The 26,700-nt window shown below is 38.2% G+C and overlaps 2 protein-coding genes across 2 annotated transcripts; both read left to right on the forward strand.

Moving 5' to 3' along the window:
* Nucleotides 1-392: 392 nt before the first annotated feature.
* On the forward strand, nt 393-12,300 carry stx7l (syntaxin 7-like). The gene is made up of 10 exons (XM_084091934.1): nt 393-461; nt 1,342-1,449; nt 1,972-2,041; nt 2,159-2,249; nt 2,680-2,817; nt 3,698-3,747; nt 7,570-7,666; nt 7,791-7,863; nt 9,446-9,528; nt 10,028-12,300. The coding sequence occupies exons 2-10, from the start codon at nt 1,371-1,373 to the stop codon at nt 10,121-10,123; spliced, it is 777 nt and encodes a 258-aa protein (XP_083948060.1). The 5' UTR covers nt 393-461; nt 1,342-1,370; the 3' UTR covers nt 10,124-12,300.
* A 1,042-nt stretch (nt 12,301-13,342) lies between these two features.
* LOC311069013 (trace amine-associated receptor 13c-like) lies at nt 13,343-19,553 on the forward strand (the record flags this gene model as incomplete). Its single annotated transcript, XM_084091933.1, has 2 exons — nt 13,343-14,397; nt 19,022-19,553. Exons 1-2 carry the CDS (start codon nt 13,940-13,942, stop codon nt 19,551-19,553), a joined length of 990 nt encoding a protein of 329 aa, XP_083948059.1. The 5' UTR covers nt 13,343-13,939.
* Nucleotides 19,554-26,700: the final 7,147 nt, after the last annotated feature.

Genomic DNA, 26,700 nt, shown 5'->3' on the forward strand with positions numbered 1-26,700 from the left:
CTTGGCCTTTTGATTAAAAAAATTCTTCAATCTTTATACATGCTTCATTCTCTTTGTTAAGAATTACAATTCGCAAAAATGAAAGACATTATAATTAGGAGATATCAGAGTGTGAAGAGTAGCCTACTGTAACTGTCTTTGTGAATTTTAATGATAAGCCTAATTAACACATGTGGAAATAACATAATATTAAAGTCTGCTTCTTATTTGCTAACTAGTTACCCCCCCCCCCCCCCCCCCCCCACACACACACACACACACACACACAAAACACAAGAACAAGTTATGATTTATTTTTTAACTAAGGTAAGTGTTCTATATTTAGAGACAGCTATAAAATATTTGCGACTGAAAATGTGTAGTGCATATTCCTGAACGCACGCGGAAGATTGAACAGAAATCACGTGACTCAGGCGTCAAGAAATCAGCTGAGGGCTCAGAGTTTCACTCAGGAAATCCAGGTAAACTGAACATCGAAAGTACATATCAAAGTAAAAGGCATGTCATTATACACAGTGCAAGTGTGTTGACTTAATTAAGAGTAATTTTACGTGGAAAAGTCAGTGAAGAGATGAACAAACGTCGCTGGTTCTGAAGTTCATTCAATGTGAAAGTCTTTGACAGCTCGTGATCTGAACATTTATTTAACAATACGACAATGTCATTTTCCTGACCATTCTTGGTGTATGTTTGGTGTGCGTTAGTAAATATAGAAACTGTCTAATTTTATAATAAATGAATGTGCTTGTGAGTTTAGGCGCTGTGATTTCCGCATTCTTTCGTTTTGCAGGTGCGGAGGTCGGTAAACATTAGTTAGCCTGCTAACGTTTGAACAACACTATTCTAGATTTTTTCGAATCATTATCGAACTAATAACTAATGTGAGTAAACCAAGGCACGTAGTCACACTATGGGGTAACTTGTCACAATGGGAACCATGAGGCAACACATTAGGCTTTATAGAAACATTTCAACAGTAAAATCATTATGATAAAATAGCAAACAATTTGTGACCGCTTGTCCCGTCATGACATTTATGAAAAATTCTACATTTCATTTAAAATCTTCATTATACTATTGTATGAATGTATGAACTATAGCACACAGATACATTTGAATGTTATTGGAGGACAGAATTCACAAAGCAAAAAAATGTAAATAAGCAATTTAAAGCAATATAGCCTATGTGAAAAAAATATATTATGTAATGTTTTATATATCAATATATAGAGAATGCGAACCTTATATATATATATATATAGCTACTATATATTTATACATACAGAAAAAGAGATAGTATCCCTGAGAGTACATGTGATTTAACATCGGTAATCTTTCTAGGTTTGGTGACTCATTCTGTGATCTCCATCATGTCTGGGTCAAGCGGAGTTGATGCAAATTTGCTGGCACAGAATATAAGTTCAAATATCCAGAGAATAACACTGCTGAGTGAGTCAATTTTACTCTATACCTCTTTATTTATGTGATGTGTGGACTGTTTGCATAAATGTTACATAAAAAGTGTGAGTTTGAATCACTGGTTTTGCCAAATACATTTTAAATAACCATCCATTTTGGACTAAAACTAACTAGAAAACTGCTGATTCAGTCCTTGCAAGGAACAAGACCATTTTAAACTACTACATTATGTCTAGATTAGTCTTCACCTGGGCGTTTAACCCTGCCGGAAAAGTTAATTGTCTGGTTTCTCTTGTCACAACTTCAGTTACTTGTGAAGCGTGCATTGCACATAAATGTTGGCCATATTTATGTTATGCAGTTTAATGAGAAAATCTACATGTACTAACCACAACATGTAAAATCAAGTATAAGAGGAATCAATAATAAATGGATGGTTATGAAAAACCATAATACACACTTTTACATAACCCAATAGCATGGGAGGTGTGCTTAAAAGTGGTTATCCAGTTTGTTTAGGTCTTGCCTTTTTTTTTCTTTTTTTTTTACCAGCTAATGAAATCCAGCAGATGATGAGACATTTTGGAACAGCACAAGACACGACTATCCTGCGACAAACATTGTGAGTCGAATACAAGCAGCTAGTTCCCTTCCCTTTAATTTATCACGCATAAAATAAATAAAACAGTTATATATGTAAATACAAAATATATTTGTTTTTATTTGTCAAAACATACAGACAGGAGAAACAGCAGAATGTCAATCATCTTGCTAAAGTGACAGATAAATACATGAAAGACTTCAGCTCTTTACCTGTGAGCCCAGAACAGGTACAGAAATCAAACTGTTCCACTGTATAACCTCAAATTCACCACAGTAATTCCTATGAAAGTACTTAAATAGACTTTTGTTTTATAGAATTTGTATATGGTCGAACATTCAGCGTCCATAACTTTGTTTTATAAGTAAAGAAATACAAATATTCAGTGTTGGGATAGGGCTTAAACATTGACATATAACAGTATTAACTTAAAGGGACAGTGCACCCCAAAATTGAAAATTCTGTCATTTATTCACCCTCATGTTGTTCCAAACCTGTATGACTTTATTACTTCTGTGGAACACAACAGAATATATTTTGAAGAATCTTGATAACTAAATGGCTTTGGATTACCATTGACTTTACCTAATTACATTTTTTGGTTGAACTATACCTATACCAGTACAGTTAAAATGTGACGTTCCTCTTTTCTTACACAGCGGCAAAGAAAAATCCAGCGAGAGCGTCTCATCACTGAATTCTCCAACGCACTGGGTGTTTTCCAGAAAGTTCAGCGCGAGGTAGCAAAGAAAGAGAAGGAGTTTGTGGAACGTGTCCGTGCGAGCTCAAGAGTTTCAGTAAGTGTCATCTTTTACAATTGTAATGAAAGAATTACATAAATAAATTGATATTATCCACCTAATTGAAGGTAAAATGCTTTGTTGATTTATACAGACACAAATATCTAACGTGTAAAGGCCAGTTTCTATAGTCCATTTCTTTGATAGTAATACACACTACTTAAATCCACGTGTTTCCCCAGTTAGGATGCATCTAGTCTTGCATAGCCAGACCTTCAGACTGACAGCAGAAGGTCTGGACTGCATCGCAGCTTTTATTGGCCAAGGACCGCACAAAGAGGCCGGCTGACATGTAAAGCAACCAATCACAGTTCGTTTTGTTAAGCATCATGTTCAGCATCATGTTTAGGGGCGTGAAAATGTAACGTCAATGTCTTTGCGATACAGACCGTAGTGCATATATTAAATTATTCAATCAAGAATGTTGTGCAAGTTTTCTGCAACAATGGAGCCATAAACTTTACATATTTTTTAAAATCCAGTGTTTAGTTGACACTGTTAAGCGCTTATTGTCACAGTTGTAAACTCGACGGCTTTCTTCTACCATGAGGAGGTTTGGCATCATGACTGCTTTCCAGGCGGACCGTTAAAGAACACGCCGCACGTCTAATTCATCCAATCAGATGACGACTTCGAAATGTCCGAAGTGTTTCCCGTTTTGTGAGCTTAAGCCAACAGTTCATGGGCGTGATGTCTGAAGCTGAGACTAGGATGCATCTAATATAGTATGATTGTGAATCACAATTTAGTTGCAGTATCATTCTATACTGCAGATGATCCTTTGCTTGAAGTATAATGATGTTTTTTTTTTTGAGTAATAAAAGGTGGCATATTGGCATGTTGCAGATTTCTCAAAGAATTCTCTTTCTGCCTACAGGCTGGTGATCTAAATGATGACTTTGGAGGAATTGCGTCACCCTTTAAAAGGTTAGACACTGACTTTAAGATGCCCCATTATGCTTTTCGGACATTACCCTTTAACCCTCTGGGGTCTAAGGTGTTTTTGGGTCCTTGAGATGTTTTGACATGCCCTGACATTTGTGCTTTTTTCAGTTGCTTATAAACATATTAATGGCAAAGGTGTCATTACACTCTATTTAGCACAAACAGGGCTACTATAATATGTGAGCAACATGTATGTACATGTTTTTATTTTTGAGAGAATAATGTTTATGCATGGTCATTGAAAAAACTAAAAACTAAAGTTTCTGAAATAAGGCCACAAAACACATACTAAATATGTGTCAATAAGACTTTTGACTAATGGATGTCGCCTAGAGTTTTTTCTTCAAAATGATGTGAAAATCACCCTGCCTTATCATTCACATAACACAATACATTGATTTAAATTTTGCAAAGCACTTTCTGTTTGGAAAGGCAATATTCGAGTGGGCGTCAACGATCCAATGACACCATCATGCATATTTAGTGGTTCGCACCTGAGGAGACAATGGGGCCCGCATACTTAATGAGCCATTCATTCAGGTGTGTCACCTATAGCCACAAGAAAGAATGCAAGAGCAACAGTTGGAAGCATCTAAAAAAATATATATTTTTCCACAAATTGTGCTTGCAAATTGGCCTATAATATCCAAGGAAAACATGTCTAGTAATTGTGCAGTTAATTCTCATACTGTATTTTCAGTTTTGGAATATTTATCCTCTCCCCAAATTTGTCACTAATAAAACACAATAAAAATTATTTAAAGAAAAGGCTTATATTTACCTTTTAATAGTTTGTTTACATCTACCTTGTAAATATATTTTTTTATTAAAAAGGTTACAATTACAACAACAATTCAAGTGTAATCTTTCTTTGTAAAAACTAAAGTATACATTTTATCATACATATTTCAAAGTTAAGGATTTGATTGATTATTTGATTACTTTATTTTTGACAAAACATACTATATTTAACATATGAGCAAAAATTGGCAAACAAAAGCTTATTTGAGGTGGCAGATATTTTACAGTAAAAATGTATAATCTATCCAAAACTAATCAACGAAATGTTGTCTTTCATATGTCTGTAACATAGGTCTTTCGTTTTTATTATAAGAAATATAAATGTTAATTTGCAGTTTAATACGTTGCTTATACAAATACATTTTATTTCAACATATTTCAGTCGATTTTTACTCAGTATAGCAATACAGTTTGCTAAAAGCAAAACATTCATTCACACACAGAAACGCCTGACTGTAACGTTGTTTTTATGAAATATTAGGGCATATAAATGTTAATTTGCAGTTTAATACGTTGCTTATACAAATAGCCTACATTTTATTTCAACATATTTCAGTCGATTTTTACTCATCTCAGTATAGCAATACAGTTTGCTAAAACATCATCATTCATTCACACACAGAAACGCGATTTAAACTGTCTTTTTGCGAGCTGTGGTAAACAGCGCGCATCTCTGCCGTTCATTCATTCACAAACAGAAACGCGATTCACTTGAGAAGGAAAAAAAACTTACTTCAGTATTCCTCAGCTCTGTCGGATCCTTGCTCCTCGAAATACCCGCACTTCTGAGGTACATTTTCCATTATTATTATTCCTCACAGCGCTGCGAGACGGTGTAAACAAGTACAATGATCTGATTAAACTTGTGTTTTCTCGAGCTGATATGGGGGCCTTCACAGGTTTGCGTGGATTGCCTCAGTAATTTGCGTTTGAATAGCGTGCGCTCTCCGTGGGCGGGGTCACATTAAAAATAATTAGATGAGATGAGAACGACTGACATCTCGCTCTTTTCTTACAGATTACATGAACTGAGAATATTAGTTTTTTATATAAATTACTTCATTTAAAAGAAGAGAATTCAAGCTTCATGCCTGTGTGTCTGTATGTCTGTTTGACTGAGTATTCGCTGAGTTATCGTTCATTTTCGGACGCGTTTCAGAATGGACTACACTGACAGAGAGAAGGCAGAACTCGCTTTGAGTTTATTTTTCTTTATTTGGCAAAAAGCACAACACTTTGTTTTTATTGTGAGTATACACAAAAATAATACACATTTAACAGGATCGATTGATGTATGAAACTGGTTTGTAAGATCAAAGTCAACAGAGTATTTGGACTCTCGTTTGAACTAATAGGAAAAAAAACGAGCAAATCACGCCGGCCTGATTGCCAACCTCAGAGGGTTAAGCTGATTAAACTTGATGTGTTTTATGGAGTTGATGTGGGCGTTCACAGGTTTGAATGGATTGCCTCAGATCATTTGCATTTGAATAGCACGTGCTCTCCGTAGGCGTGTTCACATTAGCAGATAATGAGCTGAAATGAGAATGACTGACATCTTTCTCTTTTCATACAGATTACATAAACAGAGAATATTTGTTTTTTATATAAATTACTTCATTTAAAAGAAGAGAATTCAAGCTTTATAAAGACATATCTCTCGTGCCTGTGTGACTGAGTATTCGCTGAGTTACAGTTCATTTTCGGACGTGTTTCAAAATGGACTTCACTAACAGAGAGAAAGCAGAACTCGCATCATGTTCATTTTTCTTTATTTGGCGAAAAGCACAACACTTTGTTTTTATTGTGAGTATACACACAAAAATAATTGACACTTAACAGGATCGAATGATGTATAACACTTATATTGAGTATTTTGAGTCTCTTTTGCACTGATAAGAAAAAAATCGAGCTTGTCACGCCGGCACGACAGCCGACCCCAGAGGGTTAATGTAATGCAGGGGTGCACAATCCTGTTCCTGGAGATCTCCCGCGCTCGAATTGATACGGTAAAACCGACCCAATCATTACTGTCCTTAAAAGGTTAGTTCAACCAAAAATGAAAATTACCCCATGATTTACTCACCCTCAAGTCATCCTAGGTGTACACGACGAATACAATCGGAGTTATATTAAAAAATGCCCTGGCACTTCCAAGCTTTATAATGGCAGTGAATGGCAGTTTATGGTTTTGAAGTCCATCAAAGTGCATCCATCCATCATAAAAGTAATCCACACAGCTCTGCGGGGGTTAATAAAGGCCTTCTGAAGTGAATCGATGTGTTAGTGTAAGAAAAATTTGCACTAAGCTAGTCATGTTAGTTGATAAATATGGATATTAAGTAAATATTGATAAATATGGAAGTTTTAAATATGGATATTTTTCTTATACGAACACATCGCTTAACTTCAGAAGGCCTTTATTAACCCCCCGGAGCCTTGTGGATTACTTTTATAATGGATGGATACACTTTGATGGACATTTTTTAATATAACTTTGATTGTATTCGTCTGAAAGAAGAATGTCATATACACCTAGGATGACTTGAGGGTGAGTAAATCATGGGGTAATTTTCATTTTTGGGTGAACTAACCCTTTAACATTGTGTTTACAAGTGCTGAGGAAGCCTCTGGAGCTGAAATTCAGATATGGTAATGGCCGTTTAGTTTTCAACACGCACTGTAAGCGGTCAACCAATCACAACAGACTGAGCCATCTGACCAATCAGAGTAGAGCCGGTTGTCTGAAAGGAGGGGTTTAGAGAGACTGAATCCTTTATCGAACCGTTTCAGACAACAGAGAAAAGAAGAGATGTTACAATGTATATTATGAGAAAATTAAAGTGATTTTTGACCTTGGAGCGGATGCATGTAAACCTATTGTAGTTGAACTCAAAAACAAAATGAAGAACCTTTAAAATGGCATAATAGGGGAACTTTAAATCTCTGCTGTCCTGTCACATTTATGCATTAAAAAAAACTGTTCTCTGTGTGTGTTTTTAGTGAGATTCAGGCTCAAACTCAGAGCTATGAGGAGAATTTCACAGAAGAAGATCTGCATCTCATTCAGGAGAGAGAATCAGCAATCAGACAGCTGGAGGTGAGACTCATTCAAACCCCAACTCATCAAAGAACTACTAATCTTACAATTGACAAGCATTGTGCTAATGTAATACAATTTGAATAGTTAAGGCATGTGTAAAACACACACTCTTGTTTTTCAGTCGGACATTACAAATATTAATGACATCTTCAGAGATCTGGGCATGATGGTGCATGAACAGGGAGACATGATTGGTAACTAGTTTTTTACACTTACAAAACATGATGCTCTTCCCACATGATGCTAGGATATACAAGAAGGCTATCAGGGCAATGCTAAATGGTTACTGACCCAAGTCAAAATAGTTGACTCTCGAACATATATTAGGCCAAATAAACTGTTTAAAAAGTTTGCTGGTGGACACTTGAGTTTGGAAGACACATTGCCGGTCCTCCCTATATGCAAAGTACGCAAGTTGCATAGGGCCCCCAAACCACCAGGGGGCCCTCTTGCTCTCAAATAGCTTTTAAATCTAATTTTAAGACTAGGGCTGTGAGATTAATAGAAGTTGAATCAGTTTCGTTTTGATTTTGGCTTCCAATGATTATGAAAACGCGTTGTCAAGTGGTGTGCTGTTGGCTTTCCTATGTCCTTCCTAACATCCAAATCAGTTAAATCATGTAACGCCACTGCCGTGATATACAGCCTCCTGCCGAACATGCATGATGCTAAAAAAGTTGCAAATGAGACACTATTCCCCAGGCGGCTTTCAACTCACTGTTATTGATTGACAGTGAAACTGCTCTGAAAGAACAGATTAAACAGATGGGGGTCTTTTTTTTACGCACTGACAGAGGCCCTCTCTCACAGTTTTGCTTAGGGCCTCCAGAAGTCTAGGACTGGCACTGGGAAGACAGCATTCACTAAACAAACTGAACACTGATGTCTAGTCAACTTAGGTCTCTCCAAATGCTTTAATGTGCTCATGTGTACTTTAATTGTTGAAAAGTAAACACATGTAGGCTGTCCTGTGACTTATGAGCCACAATCTTGTGGACAGTAAATAAATCTCTCCTTCTGTAAGCATCTGTCTATTAACTAGATGCTTAATAAGATTGTAGGAAAATGTATTTTTTATAACAATATTTTAGCTTTTTTTCCTGTATAATTGCAGATTTGGCCTGGAGATCTCTCTCTCTCTCTCTCTCTCTCTCTCTCATATATATATATATATATATACACTAATTATATATTATAAATAAGTATGATACTTGTTTAATAATTATATTAAATATATTTCAATTAAAATAAAATCTGTGTTTTTGTTTAGACTTGGCTCTGAGGGAGTGTGTGTTTAGTGATGAAACTCTTAGACAGGAAAGTGCAATTAAAGGTGTTAAAGGGAAAAGCAGATGTTGATAATGAAGACCTGCGAGGCTTCACACACACCGGCTCAGTGGGACTGTTTGTTCAAGCACTAAACTTTTAATGACATGAGCTATTAGCAAGCACCTATTGGTGTTGTTTGCATGTATTGCATATTTCATCCAATTTACAACCGTTTGCATCATTGTTTGTGCTACCCACCAAAACTTTGAGATGCATAACTGAATGAATGATGAAATATTGCTCACTAAGGGATTTTTAATGAAGTTCTGAGGGACTGTGCATTATCCTTAAACAACATTTTAATGTAAACATAAATAACAATGTTGTTAAAATAATATTTTTTTTATGCAAATAACGGAGTCAGAATATTTGATCAGTTCTCACTGTAGGAAAGAAATTGATTCTGTGTTTAACCCTGAGATGTTTTATCTCCCTCTCGTCTTGCAGACAGTATAGAGGCCAATGTATCGACCGCAGAGATCCATGTGCAGTCAGCAACACAAAATCTGAATAGAGCAGCAAGTTACCAGGTACATAATTTACTCACCCTCACGTTATTTCGAACCAGTATGGCTTTATTTCTTCTGTGGAGCACAAAAGGAGAAATTCATCTAAATGAAAGTAGATGGACACTGTCAAGCTCCAAAAAGCACAAAAATGCACCATGAAAATAGCCTATATGACTTCTGTACTATATTCCAAATCTTCACAATAGCTTCTAAGTCATACAATAGCTTTGTTTGAGAAACAGATGCAAATTTAAGTTGTAATTTGCTTGAAAGCTTCCCTTGCACTCATGTGTTTGAGTTCTTGTACTTGTATGGCCTACGCTTATGCTACTCATATGCTACTTTTTTACTGATATATTGTATATTGCATTCATATATTTTAATTAAATTACTATTTAATTAAATATTTTTTAAATAAATTGCTATAATAAATTAAATGTACTGTTTTTTTAAAAATGCTAAATTGACAATTGCTAAATTGACTATTATACTAGTGACTCATTTCTTCTGCTCCCTGTAGACGTCATTCCGCAAGAAGATTTTCATCTTCATCGCTATTCTGGTTGTGGTGGCTGTCATTATTGGTTTGATTGTCTGGGCGTCTCAGAAAAAATGAGTGTGTGTCAACTCCATCTGATGCCCCGCAGCATTTGCACTGGCATGTTGTTAATGACTTGGAGAGGTTTGTCACCAAGAGAAGCTGCCTTGACTTGACTTTTAGCTGCAGTTAAGATATTGTCATTAATGGGATATTTAATAACAGTTTAACTCTATGAAGGGCATCTTTGGTGTGCAATCCATTTCCACAGAAAATTTTTTTTTAGTTTTTTTAGTTTAAAGTAAAAAACAATGCATTGAGTTACAACATTCCACAGAGACTGTACATAAAGCTTAAAGGGATAGTTCACCCTAAAAATAAAATTCTGTCATCATTTAGCCTACTCACTCTCAAGTTGTTCCAAACCTGTATGAGTTTCTTTCTTCTGTTGAACACAAAAGAAGATATTTTGAAGAATGTTGGTAACCAGACAGTTGACGGCACCCATTGACTTCCATAGGATTTTTTTTTCATTCTATGGAAGTCAATGGGGCCCATCAACTGTCTCTGGTTACCAACCTTCATGAACACTCGGTTATCTTTTTTTTTTTTTATGGACTTTTAGTTTGTCACTTTGCCTTTATCTTTGTGGATTACCTGAGTTTGTTGTCATTAAAGGATCCTTTTTGTTTATTGAACCCTTTTTGGACTCTCCTTCATCCTCATTTTCTTCATCTTGTGACACTAACATTCTTCAAAATATCTTCTTTTGTGTTCAACAGAAGAAAGAAATTCATACCGATTTGGAACAACTTGAGGATGAATAGATGACAAAATTTTCATTTTTGGGCAAACTAACTTGTTTAACCTAGAAAATTATTTTAACATGGCCACTGTTAACCAATAATGATGCCATTGTCAGCTCTGTGCATTTTCCACCCATCTGAATTGTTCTAGAAGCAAGCATTCCTTATAGTAAAATACCCTAAAGATACATTTTCAGTGGTTGAAAATGGCACAAATGAATGTTTTTTTTTATTTTATCTCTGTCAGTCAGTATAAAACTGCTGCTATAAAGATGTTTAAGGGCACTTGACCTTTAAACTGTTTTCAAACACTTTATTTGAAGAAAGACTCTGTGAATACACTGCCAGTCAAAACATTAGATACTTGACACTTGAAACCATTTCTCATCATCTTAACTTTTTGATCTGAAGGCTTTTGCTTAAATGTTCAAAATTAGTTTTGTAGACAAATAAAAATTGTGTTAATGCATAAATATCTATGCAATAATAAAAAATGTATAATATTACAAAGTTTTATAAAATTATATTAACTACTAATTACTGCTTATTAATAGTCAGTAAGGTAGTTATTAAGTTCAGGTATTGTGTGGATTAAGGGATGTAGAATATTGTCATGCATAATAAGGCATTAACATGTGCTTTATAATTACTAATAAACAGTTAATATCCTAGTAATTTGCATGCTAATAAGCAACTAGTTCATAGTAAGAATTGGACCCTAAATTAAAGTGTTACCGAAAGTTTTTTTTTTTTTTTTTTTTACATTATGGTCACTACATAATTTACTTCCATTTGTTGTTTCATAGCTATAATGACTTTACTATTCATCTAAAATATATAAAATAGTCATAAAGAATGAGTAAAAAAATTTGACTGGTAGTGTCAGGTTCATTCATGTCCACTGTGTAAGTACATACATACATATATATATATATATATGAAAATGAAAAGGTTGATCCAAAATCCAAAAAATGGATTACAGAAATGTTCAGCTCATTATATTACCCAGAAAAGTCTCTCATATCCAGGAGAATGTAAAGCTTCCCAATTCCTTTTAATCTTATTAATCTTTTAATCATGAACCATGTATCCTGTCTCACTGTGCCAAAAATTCTTTGTAAAATTATTCTGAAATGGATGCTGCAATGATTTAAAATTTACAATGTTACTACATTTTTGTCTGTCTCTATGATGTTGTGTTACACAAATGTTATATAACCTAAAAAGAGTACAAAGGGTTGAACAGGTAGTCACTAACGCAAGCTAAATCAGGTTTACCCAGTTGACTCATTGTGAAAGGAAATATCCACTAGATGGAGATATTATCAAATGTGGAGTTGCATATTCAGCTCAGCTCTAATGGCAGACGGTTCACCTTTGACCTGCTCACACACAGGGTTGCTTTCTGTAACTTACAAAAATGAGTAACAAATGCAAAATGCTTGCTAACGAGCTGCCTAATTCATTTATTGTGTAAGGCAAACATGTATCTTTTTTTGTCATTAGATATATCTCAAATATATATATATATATTTTAAAAAAAGGATAAAAAATCAAAATAATATATATATATATATATTTACCCAAAAGCTGAAATGTTTATGTGGCGATAAATGATGGCAAATATAAGTTTATATGTGGTTAATCCAGAGGTGTATTTCTTTTAATTCTGAAATTAATAAAACTCAATTTGTGGTCCGAGTAAATGTTGTCTGAGTTAAAAGGTTAGTTCACCCAAAAATGAAAATTCTGTCAGTAATTACTCACCCTCATGTTGTTCCAACCGCGTAAGACCTTCGTTCATCTTCGGAACACAAATTAAGATATTTTTGATGAAATCTGAGAGCTGATCACTTCTCCATAGGCTGCTAGGTGACCGAAACTTGCTGGCCCAGAAAAGTTATTAAAGAGATCGTTAATATAGTCCAAGTGACTACAGTGGCTCAATCTTAAGTAGGCCTATATCAAGCGACGAAAATACTTTTTGTGCGCAAAAACAAACAAAAATAACGACTTTATTCCACTATTCATTTCCTTCTCTCTGGGCCTCTAGTTGGTTCACGTAGTGTTTTTGCGCTGCGCGTCTGTGTTACACGTCACCACGTAGGCTCACTATTGGCCGACGCTGGTCATGTGTGTGATGCGTGATGACGTGTAACACAGACGCGCTGCGCAAAAACACTACGAGGCCCAGAGAGAAGGAAATGAATAGTGGAATAAAGTCGTTATTTTTGTTTGTTTGAATTTTCATTTTTGGGTGAACTAACCCTTTAAGTAGGCTATTGCAAAGATTAATATTCAAAAAGAGACAATTCATGGCCATAACATTAACAGAAACTTATTATTACACAGCTCTCTGGAATAACTGTATATATTTGTGTCACTTTCATGTCTTTTACATCACTCTGGTCTCTCTCTCTCCTCAAATTCTTCCCAAATGGCTTTGGATGAAAGTGCCACATTACGTAAATATAACTTTGGTGACTTAAGTTTGACAAAGATCCGATTAAAACTGTAAAAAATACGGTAACTACATAGTGGAAAGTTGTTTTTTGTTTTAAAAGTGGGAAACACTTGTGCATTGAGTTTTAAATAATGAAAAAAAGTTATAGTGATTATTATGTATAAAAATCAGCAGAACATTATTGTCTCAGAACATCCATCTCACTGGGAACAACGCAAACCCTTTACACTGAGGATTGACTGAGACTGATTCTGCTGGAAATACCAAGACTTGATGTCTCTCCAAAGTACTTCACATGAATCTCACAGCAGTGAACCACACTGATGGCTGTCAGGAATATTCCTGTCCAGAGAGATTGTTAGATTGTTGTCTCCCAGCTGTATGTTCTTCTCCCTTGATGCTGTTGGTCTTGGAAAGAGTCAACATGTCAAGTGTATAAAAGACTAGAACGTCTTTGTTGTGGAGCCTCCAGGAGTGACTGTGTTTCGGTGAGGAGCAGTTCAGAGCTGCTGGAGAGACAAATAACATCTTCAGATATCTTTATCTGTGGTTACACATGTGGTTATATGAAGGAAGCCAGAGGGAACAACACTATGTTTAGATGATTCTTCCAAGTACTTCAGAATGAATCTTACAGCAGTGAACCAAACTGATGACTGTCAGGAATATTTCTGTCCAGAGAGATCTGTTTCTTTCTCTGTCTATGTGATTCTGTATGTGGCCGCAGCAGCTGTGGCTCTTCTGACCGTGTGTGGAAACCTGCTGGTCATCATCTCTGTTAGTCACTTCAAGCAGCTCCACACTCCTGCTAACATCCTCATCCTCTCTTTAGCTGCGTCTGATCTGCTGGTCGGAGTTTTTGTGATGCCACTTCACCTGTCTTGGCTCATCGAGTCGTGTTGGATTTCTGGACCAGAGATGTGCTCGGTTTTCAATTTTGTTACTTTTCAAGCAACAAGCGTGTCTGTTCACACTGTGGCTCTAATAGCAGTGGATCGGTTTTTGGCTTTACAGTGTCCTTTTTTTTACTCAGAGAAAATCTCACCCACTGTGATCTACATAGCAACTTTATTCAGCTGGCTGTTTTCACTCCTTTATAACTTCACTCTGCTCTTCATTAATGGAAACTTCACATTCATGTGTCCAGGAGAATGTCTTTATATTGTAGACGGGGTTTCATCCATCATTGATCTCCTGGTTGTGTTTCTTATGCCATGTACACTCATCATAATATTATACACTCATGTTTTTGTCATTGTTAGGAAACATGTGACTGCTATAAGAGCCCTTCAGGTTCACAACAGCAAAGAATCCTCTAAAAACAGAGTCAGTGACAAATCAGAGCGAAAAGCCGCATTCGCTCTGGGGATTCTGGTCTTTGTGTTTCTCCTGTGTTTGCTGCCATATTATATTTTTTCTTTAACAAATTTCTTAAGAGATGACTCATTTTATAACGATATCAACAGTGTTTTGATTCTCTTTTACCTTAATTCCTCTATCAATCCGCTTATTTACGCTATGTTATACCCTTGGTTTAAGAAAAGTTTAAAAATAATTCTAACTCTTGAAGTATTTAACACGGACTCCTCTCTAATGAATGTGCTCTCCTTAAGCTCTTAATAAGGAATAATGTCAAACAAATGTCTTTGCTTTTAAGTTGTATATTTAGTTTTTCCTGATGTTCTTTTTCATCATTATTGTTAAATAATGTCTTTTCAATAGTATTATATTATCTTATATTGTGATGAATAAAACCAGGCATCTTATTCAAGAAGCATGAGCTTATTATCTGCAATGTTTATCAAAAGTAAAATGTTTGAATGTTTGTTGGTTGCTATGTTGTTTGAAATTTTTTTTATCATATACAGACCCTTTCCAAAAAAAATAGAATATCATGGAAAAGTTTATTTATTTCCATAATTCCATTCAAAACGTTAAACTTCCATAGATTATAGATTCAGGGCCCACAACTTAAACGATTTCAAGTATTTAGTTGTTTATTTGTACATAATTTGGGCTTCCAGCTCATAAAACCCACGAAAACAGGATTTCAGAAAATTAGAATATTACATGAAATCACACAGTAATTACACAGTGATACCATGGTCATTGAACCAGGTTTTGGTTCTTTTGGCAGTGTGGGCAGGTGCAAATCCTGCTGGAAAATGAAGGAAGCATCTCCATAAAGCTTGTCTGCTGAAGGAAGCATGAAGTGCTCTGGAAATGTCCTGGTAGACGGCTGCGTTGAGTGGACAGCACAGTGGACCAACACCAGCCGATGACATGGCTCCCCAAACCAACACAGACTGTGGAAACTTCACACTGGACTTCAAGCATCTTGGATTGTGTGTCTCTCCATTCTTCCTCCAGACTCTGGAACTTGGTTTCCAAATGAGATGCAAAATTTGCTCTCATCAGAAAAGAGTGTGCTTTATAACACTGTGCTTTATTAAATCCAGAGTCAACGCAGCCGTCTACCAGGACATTTTCAGAGCACTTCATGCTTCCTTCATTTTCCAGCAGGATTTGCACCTGCCCACACTGCCAAAAGAACCAAAACCTGGTTCAATGACCATGGTATCACTGTGTAATTACTGTGTGATTTCATGTAATATTCTAATTTTATGAAATCCTGTTTTCGTGGGTTTTATGAGCTGGAAGCCCAAGTTATGTACAAATAAACAAATAAATACTTGAAATCGTTTAAGTTGTGGGCCCTAAATCTATAATCTATGGAAGTTTAACGTTTTGAATGGACATCTAAATGTCATACTGTTTGGCTTTACAAAAATCATACAAACAGTACAAATGCAAAGTTACACTATATTGCCAAAAGTATTGGGACTCCCCTCCAAATCATTGAATTCAGGTTTTCCAATCACTTCCATGGTCACATGGCCAAGGTTGTATAAAATCAAGCACATGCTGTAGGCATGCAGACTGCTTCTACAAACATTTGTGAAAGAATTGGTCGCTCTCAGGAGCTCACTGAATTCAACCGTGAAACCGTGATAGTCCATTTGTGAAATTTCCTCACTACTAAATATTCCACAGTCAACTGTTAGTGGTATTATAACAAAGTGGAAGCAATTGGGAACAACAGCAACTCAGCCATGAAGTGGTAGGCCACGTAAAATCACAGTCAGCACATGCTGAGGTGCGCAGAAGTCAGCAACTTTCTGCAGTCAATAGCTACAGACCTCCAAACTTTGTGTGGCCTTCAGATTAGCTCAAGAACGGTGAGTAGAGAGCTTCATGGAATGAGTTTCCATGGCCGAGCAGCTGCACAAGCCTTACATTACCAAGTGCAATGCAAAGCGTGGGATGCAGTGGTGTAAAGCACGCCGTCACTGGACTCTAGCGCAGTGGAGACGTGTTCTCTGGAGTGACGAATCACGCTTCTCTGTTTGGCAATCCGATGGACAAGTCTAGGTTTAGAGACTGCGAGCCAGGCCTTCTTGTCCAACATCAGTGCCTGACCTCACAAATGCGCCTCTAGAAGAATGGTAAAAAATTCCCATAAACGCACTCCTAAACCTTGTGGAAAGCCATCCCAGAAGAGTTCAATCGGTTATAGCTGCAAAGGGGGCATGGGACAACTCCATATTAAACCCTACTGATTAAGAATGGGATGTCATTAAAGTTCATGTGCATGTAAAAGCAGATGTCCCAAAACTTTTGGCAATATAGTGTATATTCGCATACAGAAATGCATAATTCTGCTATCTCTATGTCTTTCACCTCAAGGCTAAAACAGTCAAACATCTCCATTGTTGATAAGTTGTTCTTGTTTACAAAGAGTATTTATAGTGTGTTAAGCCTATAACTGGCAGCCCGCGGGCCATTTGGATTTGTATCTACATTTAGATAGATTTAGTTTAGCTCTAGTTTCACCATTATGGTGATTCGTGTTTCCTTTAGTTGGGCTCTTGGACTTTATATTTAGTTTTTCTCTGCCAGCTGTAACAATGTCTTTGTAAAACACTCTGCAATAGCAAAGAAAACCAAAACAAAATGTGATCAGGTGATGTTGGCTAACTGCTGATGGTAACTATTGATGCTTGTGGCCCAGGTCTGGCAAACAGGAGCAGACTGCCGTAGTGCCATTACTGCATGTATGTGGGCTGAATTATAATGCTGTGTCAGGTGTGGGGTAGATCTGAGCCTACACAATGTTGCTATATGGGTAGTGAATGAGTGTCTTATTTGAAGGCCACTTCAAGTTTTTTGGGGGAATTTTGGATAAACTATCCCTATAAAAGTAGTTGAATAAAAAAATTATTTTGCAAGCAAAATTTGTTGTACATTGCAAATATTAGGTTGTTTTTTTTTTTTGTTTTTTTTTTTTTTAAGTTTGCATATGCTTCATATAAGCCCACATATGTCTTTGAATGAGTTCTGTATTACAGCCTTCAGCTCTTTTCCTCTAGATGAACAAAATCAGTTGATCTCCCAGCTGTATGTTCTTCTCCCTTGATGCTGCCAGTCTTGGTAAGAGTCAACATGTCAAGTGTATAAAGGGCAGCATAGATTGTACGTATTTATTATGGAACCTCCAGAAGTCAATGTAATCTGTTTCAGATGATGAGCAGTTCAAAGCTGTTGCATTTGAATCCATGAATCCTTGCATGAGAGAAGTCACAGGGAACAACACTATGGGCCCTATCTTGCACCCAGCGCAATTGACTTTGTACGCTGACGCATGTATCATTCCTATTTTGCACCCGCGCAAAGCGCGCTTTTCCCTCCACAGAAGCACGTCGCTAAACTAGGGAATGAACTTGCGCTCCCTGGGCGGTTCAGCGCAAAAAAGGAGGCGTGTTCCGGCGCAAACGTTCCTTCATGCTATTTTGCAGGTTTAGAAAACAATTGCGCCACTAACCAGGAAAAAATAGTTTAAAGTCAGTGGCGCGTTGCGCATGTTATTCATATGCTATTTTAAGGGCGCATGCTTGGCCATAATGAATGTAGCGTGTGCACAACGCGCATACACTTTGATTCTCTCATCTACACAGAAGCAGCAGTTTTCATTTTTGCAAATCATACATTATTATGATAGATAGATAGATAGATAGATAGATAGATAGATAGATAGATAGATAGATAGATAGATAGATAGATAGACAATTTATTATAAAAGCATACATCTAGCTTACACATTTACCCAAATTATCATACACCTTTTTAACCGAAGTTAATTTGGGTGGGTTTCTCCATCCCCAACGTCCCTGACGAGAGCGTTGCTCTCCTTGGCTGTGAACCGCTCCTGGCAAATCCGCCGTTATAATAGGAATCCGCTTTAGAGCAAAGCGCGTCTGCTCTTAAAGGGAATGTGAGATGACGCTCTGATTGGTTTATTTCACGTTACGCCCAAACCACACCTATGAATAATGAAGCTACTTCAGACCAACCCATTTTAGATCAGCTCCACACTCCTGCTAACATCCTCATCCTCTCTTTAGCTGCGTCTGATCTGCTGGCTGGAGTTTTTGTAATGCCACTTCACCTGTCTTGGCTCATCGAGTCATGTTGGATTTTTGGACCAGAGATGTGCTCGGTTTGAAATTTTGTGACTTTTCAAGCAACAAGCGTGTCTGTTCACACTGTGGCTCTAATAGCAGTTGATCGGTTTCTGGCTTTACACTCTCCTTTTTTTTACTCAGAGAAAATCTCTCCCACTGTGATCTGCATAGCAACTTTATTCAGCTGGCTGTTTTCACTCCTTTATAACTTCACTATTCTCTTCATTAATAGAAACTTCACTTTCATGTGTCCAGGAGAATGTGTTTCTACTATTGATGGGGTTTCATCCATCATTGATCTCCTGGTTGTGTTTCTTATGCCATGTACACTCATTATAATATTATACACTCATGTTTTTGTCATTGTTAGGAAACATGTGACTGCTATAAGAGCTCTTCAGGTTCACAACAGCAAAGAATCCTCTAAAAACAGAGTCAGTGACAAATCAGAGCGAAAAGCTGCGAAACTGCTGGGGATTCTGGTCTTTGTGTTTCTCCTGTGTTTACTGCCATATTATATTTGTTCTTTAGTGATTCCATATGAACATGCTGACTTAATTTATGTCAGAGATATCACTGTAATATTTTTCTTACTGAACTCCACCATTAATCCCATCATTTACGCTTTATTCTATCCCTGGTTTCAGAAAAGCTTAAAATTAATTTTCTCATATAAAGTGTTTAATAAAGACTCCTCTCTGATGAATGTGCTGTAAGTCATTGAATGTAATTCAATAAAAAATTACATCAGACTTTTTCATGTTGTCTATTTTTCAGATGTACTTCGCATAGGTTAATGTGTTTTTATTATTTTTTTCAAATTAAACATGACAGCGAACACATTGTGTCAGTAAATTGTATAACAATGTAAGTGGGTGCAATAATAGTTCAATAATCTCACTTAATGAAATTAATAATTAGAATTATTGAATATAGTGCTTTATTTATAGCCTATGAATACAAAAGGGTTTTTCAAAGATAAAGGGCCCTATTTTAACGATCCGAAACGCAAGTATCAAGCGCAAAACGCAAGTAACTTTGTGGGCGGGTCTTGGGCACTGTTGCTATTATACCGGCGGGATAAATGACTCTTGCGCCCGACGCAAATCTAAAATGGGTTGGTCTGAAGTAGCTTCATTATTCATAGGTGTGGTTTGGGCGTAACGTGAAATAAACCAATCAGAGCGTCATCTCACATTCCCTTTAAGAGCAGGCGCGCTTGTTCTAAAGCGGATTCCTATTATAACGGCGGATTTGCCAGGCGCGCACGAGGAGCAGTTCACAGCCGGGGAGACCGACGTTCTCGTCAGGGACGTTGGGGATGGAGAAACACACCCAAATTAACTTCGGTTAAACAGGCGTATGATAATTTGGGTAAATGTGTAAGCTAGATGTATGCTTTTATAATAATCTATCGTAATAATGTATGATTTGCAAAAATGATAACTGCTGCGTCTGTGTGTAGATGAGAGAATCAAAGTGTATGCGCGTTGAGCATACGCTACATTGATTATGGCCCTTAAAATAGCATATGAATAACATGCCAACACGCCACTGACTTTAAACTGTTTTTTTTCGGCCAGTGGCGGAATTGTTTTCTAAACCTGCAAAATAGCATGAGAGAACGTTTGCGCCGGAACACGCCTCCTCTTTGCGCTGAACCACCCCGGGGAGCGCAAGTGTAACCGATGTTAGGGCCGAGGGACGATTACCACACTCCGGAGGAGCAGACACCAGAGGACACCAAGAGGCGGACAACAGAATGACTTTTAAAGGTCAGTTTTTATTCATTTAAAACAATAAAAACAGTGCTGAGAATGTTCATGGCTGGAACCCGGTTTGGGAAGAGGAACTGGGGGGGGGAAATATTCCTCTTCTCTACTGGCTCATGGGTGGAACAATGACTTCTTCTCGTCTTTGACTCATCAGAATGTGCTTGTAGGATGGACAGAGGCTTCTTCTCGCCTTCAGCTTTCCCCACGGACAGAGCAGGTAAGTATTCGGCTCGTGAAGATGTTCTTAGGACAGCCGATCGAATGAACAGCAGCTTCCCCACCTCTTCTGAGGGACAGACAGTAACGGTGGATCAGGCAATAACAAGTGAGACAGGACTGTGGTATTTTACCCGCCTTTACTCTCGTTCCGTGCGTAGCGGAGCGGCATCGTTGGAAGAGTTCGTGAGACTGGACTTTCGTGGACGTGAGAGACAGTGCTCGTGGAGTGTGGTACTCGGGGTGCGTTGAGCTCTTTCCCTCTACACCGTACACTCAAGTGGGAACCTGGACACAGCTTTAGACAGATCAATTTGAAGGAATCTTCACAGTCATAAGTCAATATTCATCCATCAAAGTTTCAGAGGAAACGCAGTCGTTTGATCTCACCACACTTGTGCATAAATCACTCTTGTAAATCCTCACACGTGCGCATTTCACTCTTTCAGACACTGCAAACTCACTTCATCTCCACAGTGATTAATCGACTCGTTTCTCTTCTCTCTGAAGGGTGAATGACTCAAAGAATAATGTTTTCAGAAGATCAGCATGAACACATCAGCGATCCTCCCAGCTGTTCCAGTTACTACGCTTCGTTCTGTCAACAAGATCACACACACTGCCCGCAAACAAAGGTTAGTTGCACACTGGTGATGGTCAATCTTCAAATGTGGTTTTCTCAACAGGGAATCAATGGAAGGGTGCACTTAACTTTTCCTCGGTGAATCACTCAATATCCTGCAGTGGTTTCCTCTCTCACTTCATTGCGTTGCTGTTTGTGGTTTCTTCAGAAAACTCACTAAATGAGCATGCCTCGGGGAATCTCACAGTAGAACTCCGATCCGGCATTAAACCTTCAGCCTTCCTATTTCACCGCCGCTGTCAGAACACACACTGCTGCCTACCCGTCCCCCCACACTGCTCAAACACTCCCTTTTTATGCTCCTTTTCCTGAGCACATGCTTCAATGAAGCGCAGCTGATTTGCTTCAGCTGGCACTCGTTATGGCCAACACTCAACAGAGCCAGATTTAGAACCAATGAGGAATCTTTTTGGATTTGCCAGGTTTTCACCCGGTGACACAAGTGTATTTCTTAGTTAACCGACGTGCGTCTGTGGAGGGAAAAGTCCGCTTTGTGCAAAATAGGAATGATACATACGTCGGTGTACAAAGTCAATTGTGCTGGGTGCAAGATAGGGCCCAAAGTCTTCAAAGTCTTAACTACAAAAAAAATTTATATGTTATATGTGATGTTATAGTGTTTAAAGGTTGCAATCTAACCGCATGTTATGTGAACATCTCAGTGATTTCAAGCCTCACAAGGCTCAGTTCATTTCATTAACTCGCATAACCGTTCAGATTTTTTAAATATTTCTTATTACAATCAATGCTTTTATGGGAGGCGAATCGTAAGAGTCACAGAGTGCTTCTCAAACTGAAGGCTGCATCCTAGTGAATCTGTGTCCTTCTTCAGTCCAGTAATTTAGAGGCTTGTAGAGTCTTCCTCAGCAATAGATGCTAGAGTGAGATGGTCTTGTAAGTGTGCATGGCCACGTCACACGTTCCCGCCCCCACGGAAAATACCATTAAAACTTAATTTTGTATTAAAACTCTTTATATTAACTGACTTTCTACTAATACAATAAAGTGAATGGCAATCGTCTGTGGTCTCCCATTGGCTTACATTTTTGGCAGTTTAGTGTTAAGTGATTAATTTACTCCAAAACAAAAGATTACATGTATGCCTTCATCTCCGAAAACATTATTTTTGTCTTACATTTCAAAATGAATTCAGACAAGTTCAGTGCCGACTCGTTTTCCATCAGTTCTTATTCGTGAATTGGAATGTATGCAAAGAATTGTGGATGATTTAACACTTGATGCATCCTTCAAAATGAGCTGAATGAAGGACTTGAATCGAAGGCTGCCTTCTAAGTGTAACAGAGGTATTTTTCTCTATGGGGACTTTTATTTTGACGTTTTTTTCTTTCTCTGGCGTGTTCGCGGGAGATGCAAAGACGTCTGGGAAGAAGAAGAGAGCGCAATAGTTTTACGAGAGAGACACGACACGCCATGATTGCTGTACAAGAAGTCGATATTTTTCCGTTGAAGCTGTTAATGTAAAATAGTGGTGCACGTTCGGATTAAGTTTCGTGAGTTTAGTGTACATCAACATTGTCATGTGAAACTGTAGACGCAGTTGAAACAGAGGTTTGGTTGATTGCGTCATCGGACGGAGAACGGTGTTGGAGACTGGCTGAGAGCACGAGAGAGAGTTGCTAACGTTAGAGCCGTGAGTTTCATTCAGAACACTTGTTTTTCCGTTAGTCTGACTAAGAATTTTTGAGCGTCCTGCTGTTTTTCTGGGTGATCTACAGACCGTGTTGGAACGAGAGACATTTATTTTTTTTGAGAATCATTTGAGTGCACTTTTCAGTGCGCGAGAATGCTTAAGTGAGCTGATCGATCGAACTTGAAGGAGTGATTCGTTTTTGGGAAACTGACGATCGTCAATGGTGAAGATTTGTTTTTGAGAGACATTTTTGTGTGTGATTCAGATCATTCGATCTATGCGTGTCGCGTGCGAGCTGGCTGAGCTGCGCCATTTTGTTCCAGAAAGTTCCTGAGTTTTTTTCCTGGGCCGCGCTGAAACTTTCTTGTGTTTTTTTTATTTTTTTTATTATTTTTTTATTTGCCCTGCCATTCTTACGACATCTCACTGTCCTGTCTCAGCTGTTCATTAAATCGTTACAGCTGTTGTTCAAGTCATCGCAAGTCATTGCAAGTCATCGCAAGTCATCACATCAAAGTTGTCGTTGCCACAGACTGGTACTACAGTTCGATACATACACACACACACACATGAACATTTCACTGATATAGTGTGAACTGAATTGAGTGTTTGAACAAACTGAGGGTTTCAACTGTCAATTTGAACTGTGTTTGTGATAACTGAGTTGTTTGGAAACTGAATCATAAAATTGATTCATGGGAATCGTTTAAGTGATTTCAAGGTTACCTACATTCGAAATGAGTTGTTAGAAGTGAGTCATTTAAGTGGAGTGAGTTTATGAAGTGAATCATTTGGATTGAACTATAAGAGTCATCTACATCCAGTGTTGTCTGTAAATAAGTTTGTGCCCTATACTGATATTAATTTTGGGAAACACTTTTGAGGTGTTAAAAGAGGCTTGTTTTGAAAGTGTTAACTATTTGAAGATCTTTCAAGAAAACAAAACAATCTCAAAACTGTGTTTTTTTTATTTTATTTTTTTTGTTACTTTTTGGTATTTTATGCTATTGAAACAGATCCTTCCAACAGAAATATAATTTACAAAGAGAAGGAAAATAAATTACCAGTTGATCAAATTAAGACATTTGACAGTTATTTTTTTAACTTACCTTGGGGTAGGGGCGTCTCACTTGCACTATTAGGATTAGGTGGGTGGGGATGTGAATTTCAATTTATTTTTCACCACATACACTTCAGGAATCCACCGTGTCGACATACTCACCTGAAGCCTACGCTACCTATTCCTGTAGTATAAAATAGTGTAAGAGAAAACATATACATAACATATTGCATATTGAGGCTCAAAGCACTGGAGCGGGGACTAAGATCCTTTCGCTTTTAAGTCTTCCAAGGTAGTGTTTTAATTTTCCCCTACGAGGCGAGACTTACAGTCCCGTTACATTTGGCGTCACGAACAGGATAGAATTAGACTGTATTTACCTTTTTTTTTGTGTGTCACAAGTCCCAGGCCTACAAGCTGAAGAATGGCAGAGTTTGAGGAACTGAAGAGGGAGATGGCAGAGATGCAGAGGCGGTTTGCCGAGCAGGCTGGAGCACTCGACCAAGCAAGAACCGAACAAAGAGAAGCCCTGTCACTAGCAAGAGCTGTCATCGAGCATCAAGCCACCGCTCAAGCACCCCCAGCTACCATTTATATTCCAAGGGACAGAAAACTGCCAGAGTTCAGTGGCCGTTCGACCAAAACTGGAGAGTTGAGCGTTGAAGAGTGGGTTGCATCAATGAAATCTGCCTTCCAAGTGATGAGAGTACCTGCAGAAGATCGTGTAGAGTTGGCGAAACAGCATCTCAAAGATGAGGCCAAAGCGACTGTGAGGTTCATGTTGGGTGATGGTGAAAAATCTACCGATGATATCTTTCAAGTCCTACTAGACACCTATGGAGACAAAGTACCAATTGGAACCAGACTGAAAGATTTCTACGAACGAAAGCAAATGCAAGGTGAGATGATACGCTCATACGCATATGACCTACAAGAAAGACTCAGCCGAGTTCAGCGCAGAGAGTTCCAGAGGCCGAAAGTGTGTTAAAAGAACAACTTGTCCTGGGCCTCCGAGATGATTTTCTGAGGCGTGAGATGAAAAGGCGAGTTAAAGAGGATGCAAGTTTGACTTTTGTTCAGGTAATGCAAGCCGCAATCACTTGGGCTGAAGAAGAAGAGACTCAAACGCCAGACATTCCAAAACACAGCCCCCGTGTCAGAGTTGTAAGTGCTGATGCAGAGCAAGCTTCCTCTGCGTTAACACTGGAAAAACTGCACGAAGCTATACAGAAGATTGCCGCCCGTCAAGATGAACTTTACCAAGCAGTACACAGTAATAGCAGAGTACAACTTCAACAGAGTCGTCCAAAAAGACAACCCCTAAAGGACAGTGATGGCAGATACATCTGTTATTCATGTGGTGAACCTGGGCACACTAGCAGGTACTGTCCACAAGGTACTGAAGCAACTACAGTAACTGATCAGTCCCGACGTTCTACAGTGATGCCAGGAACTAATACAAGAAACGTTCCATCAAGTACAGCTCAAACCAGCCCTGGGCCATCTATGATAAGAAGTCATACAGCTGAATGGACTGACGACGTGACAGAGAAGTTGAAAAGTGGTGCATTTGGAGATTGTCTGACTGTTGAAGTTAGAATAGCTGGTGTTAAGACAAACTGCTTACTGGATACAGGCTCAGAAGTGTCCACTATTACAGAGTCACACTTTAGGAAGCACTTCGGAGAACAAGAGCTGAGACTGTCATCTGCTCACTGGGTACGACTCACTGCAGCTAATGGACTTGACATTCCGGTTCTAGGATGTCTGCAAGCTGATGTGGAGTGTATGGGGAAGGTTCTCCCAGGAAAATGCATCTTTGTGCTGACAGACACAAGCTCACAAGCAGAGGAGATAAAAGGACTTTCAGGAATCATTGGAATGAATATAATCAGTGAGTTCAAGTCAGTGTTTGTCACAGGAGAGAATGTGAAGTCAGCCAACAAATATGGACAACCTGCAGAAGCAAAGATACGAAGGATGTTAGCCAGTGTGGAGAAAACCGAAACCCTGAGTCCTGATGGTAAGATTGGGTTTGTCAAAGTCGGTGGAAAACAGGCCGTCACCATTCCTCCACTAAGTGAAAAGGTGTTTGAAGGTCGTTGCAGAGTGCCACCTAAAGTGAAGTGCCAAGTATTAATTGAGCCCACCACTGGTGTGAGTCTACCCAAGGGGCTCCTAGTGGCTAATGTGCTAACAAAAACTGAGGGTGGTAAAGTTTCTGTACGTGTCATGAATTCGAGCGAGCGGACAATCAGACTTAACCCAAGATGCAGAGTGGCAGTAGTGTCTAAACCACAGGAGGTGTTAACTGAGAATACACTAGAGTTTGAGGAGGAGGAAGGGACCCTTCATGTCCGTCGAGTGGCGCATGTCCAAGCAGTCGAAATCTCTGATAACCCCCCAGTACCAGTCCAGGTGAATTACGAAAAGCTCACCCCTGCACAAAGAGAGGAACTTAACCAGTTGTTGGCAAAGTACAGAGACATATTCTCCAAAAGTGACAATGACTACGGGT

The sequence above is a fragment of the Abramis brama genome (genome assembly GCF_963993115.1).
Source record: "Abramis brama genome assembly, chromosome: 18".
NCBI classification, from domain to species: domain Eukaryota; kingdom Metazoa; phylum Chordata; class Actinopteri; order Cypriniformes; family Leuciscidae; genus Abramis; species Abramis brama.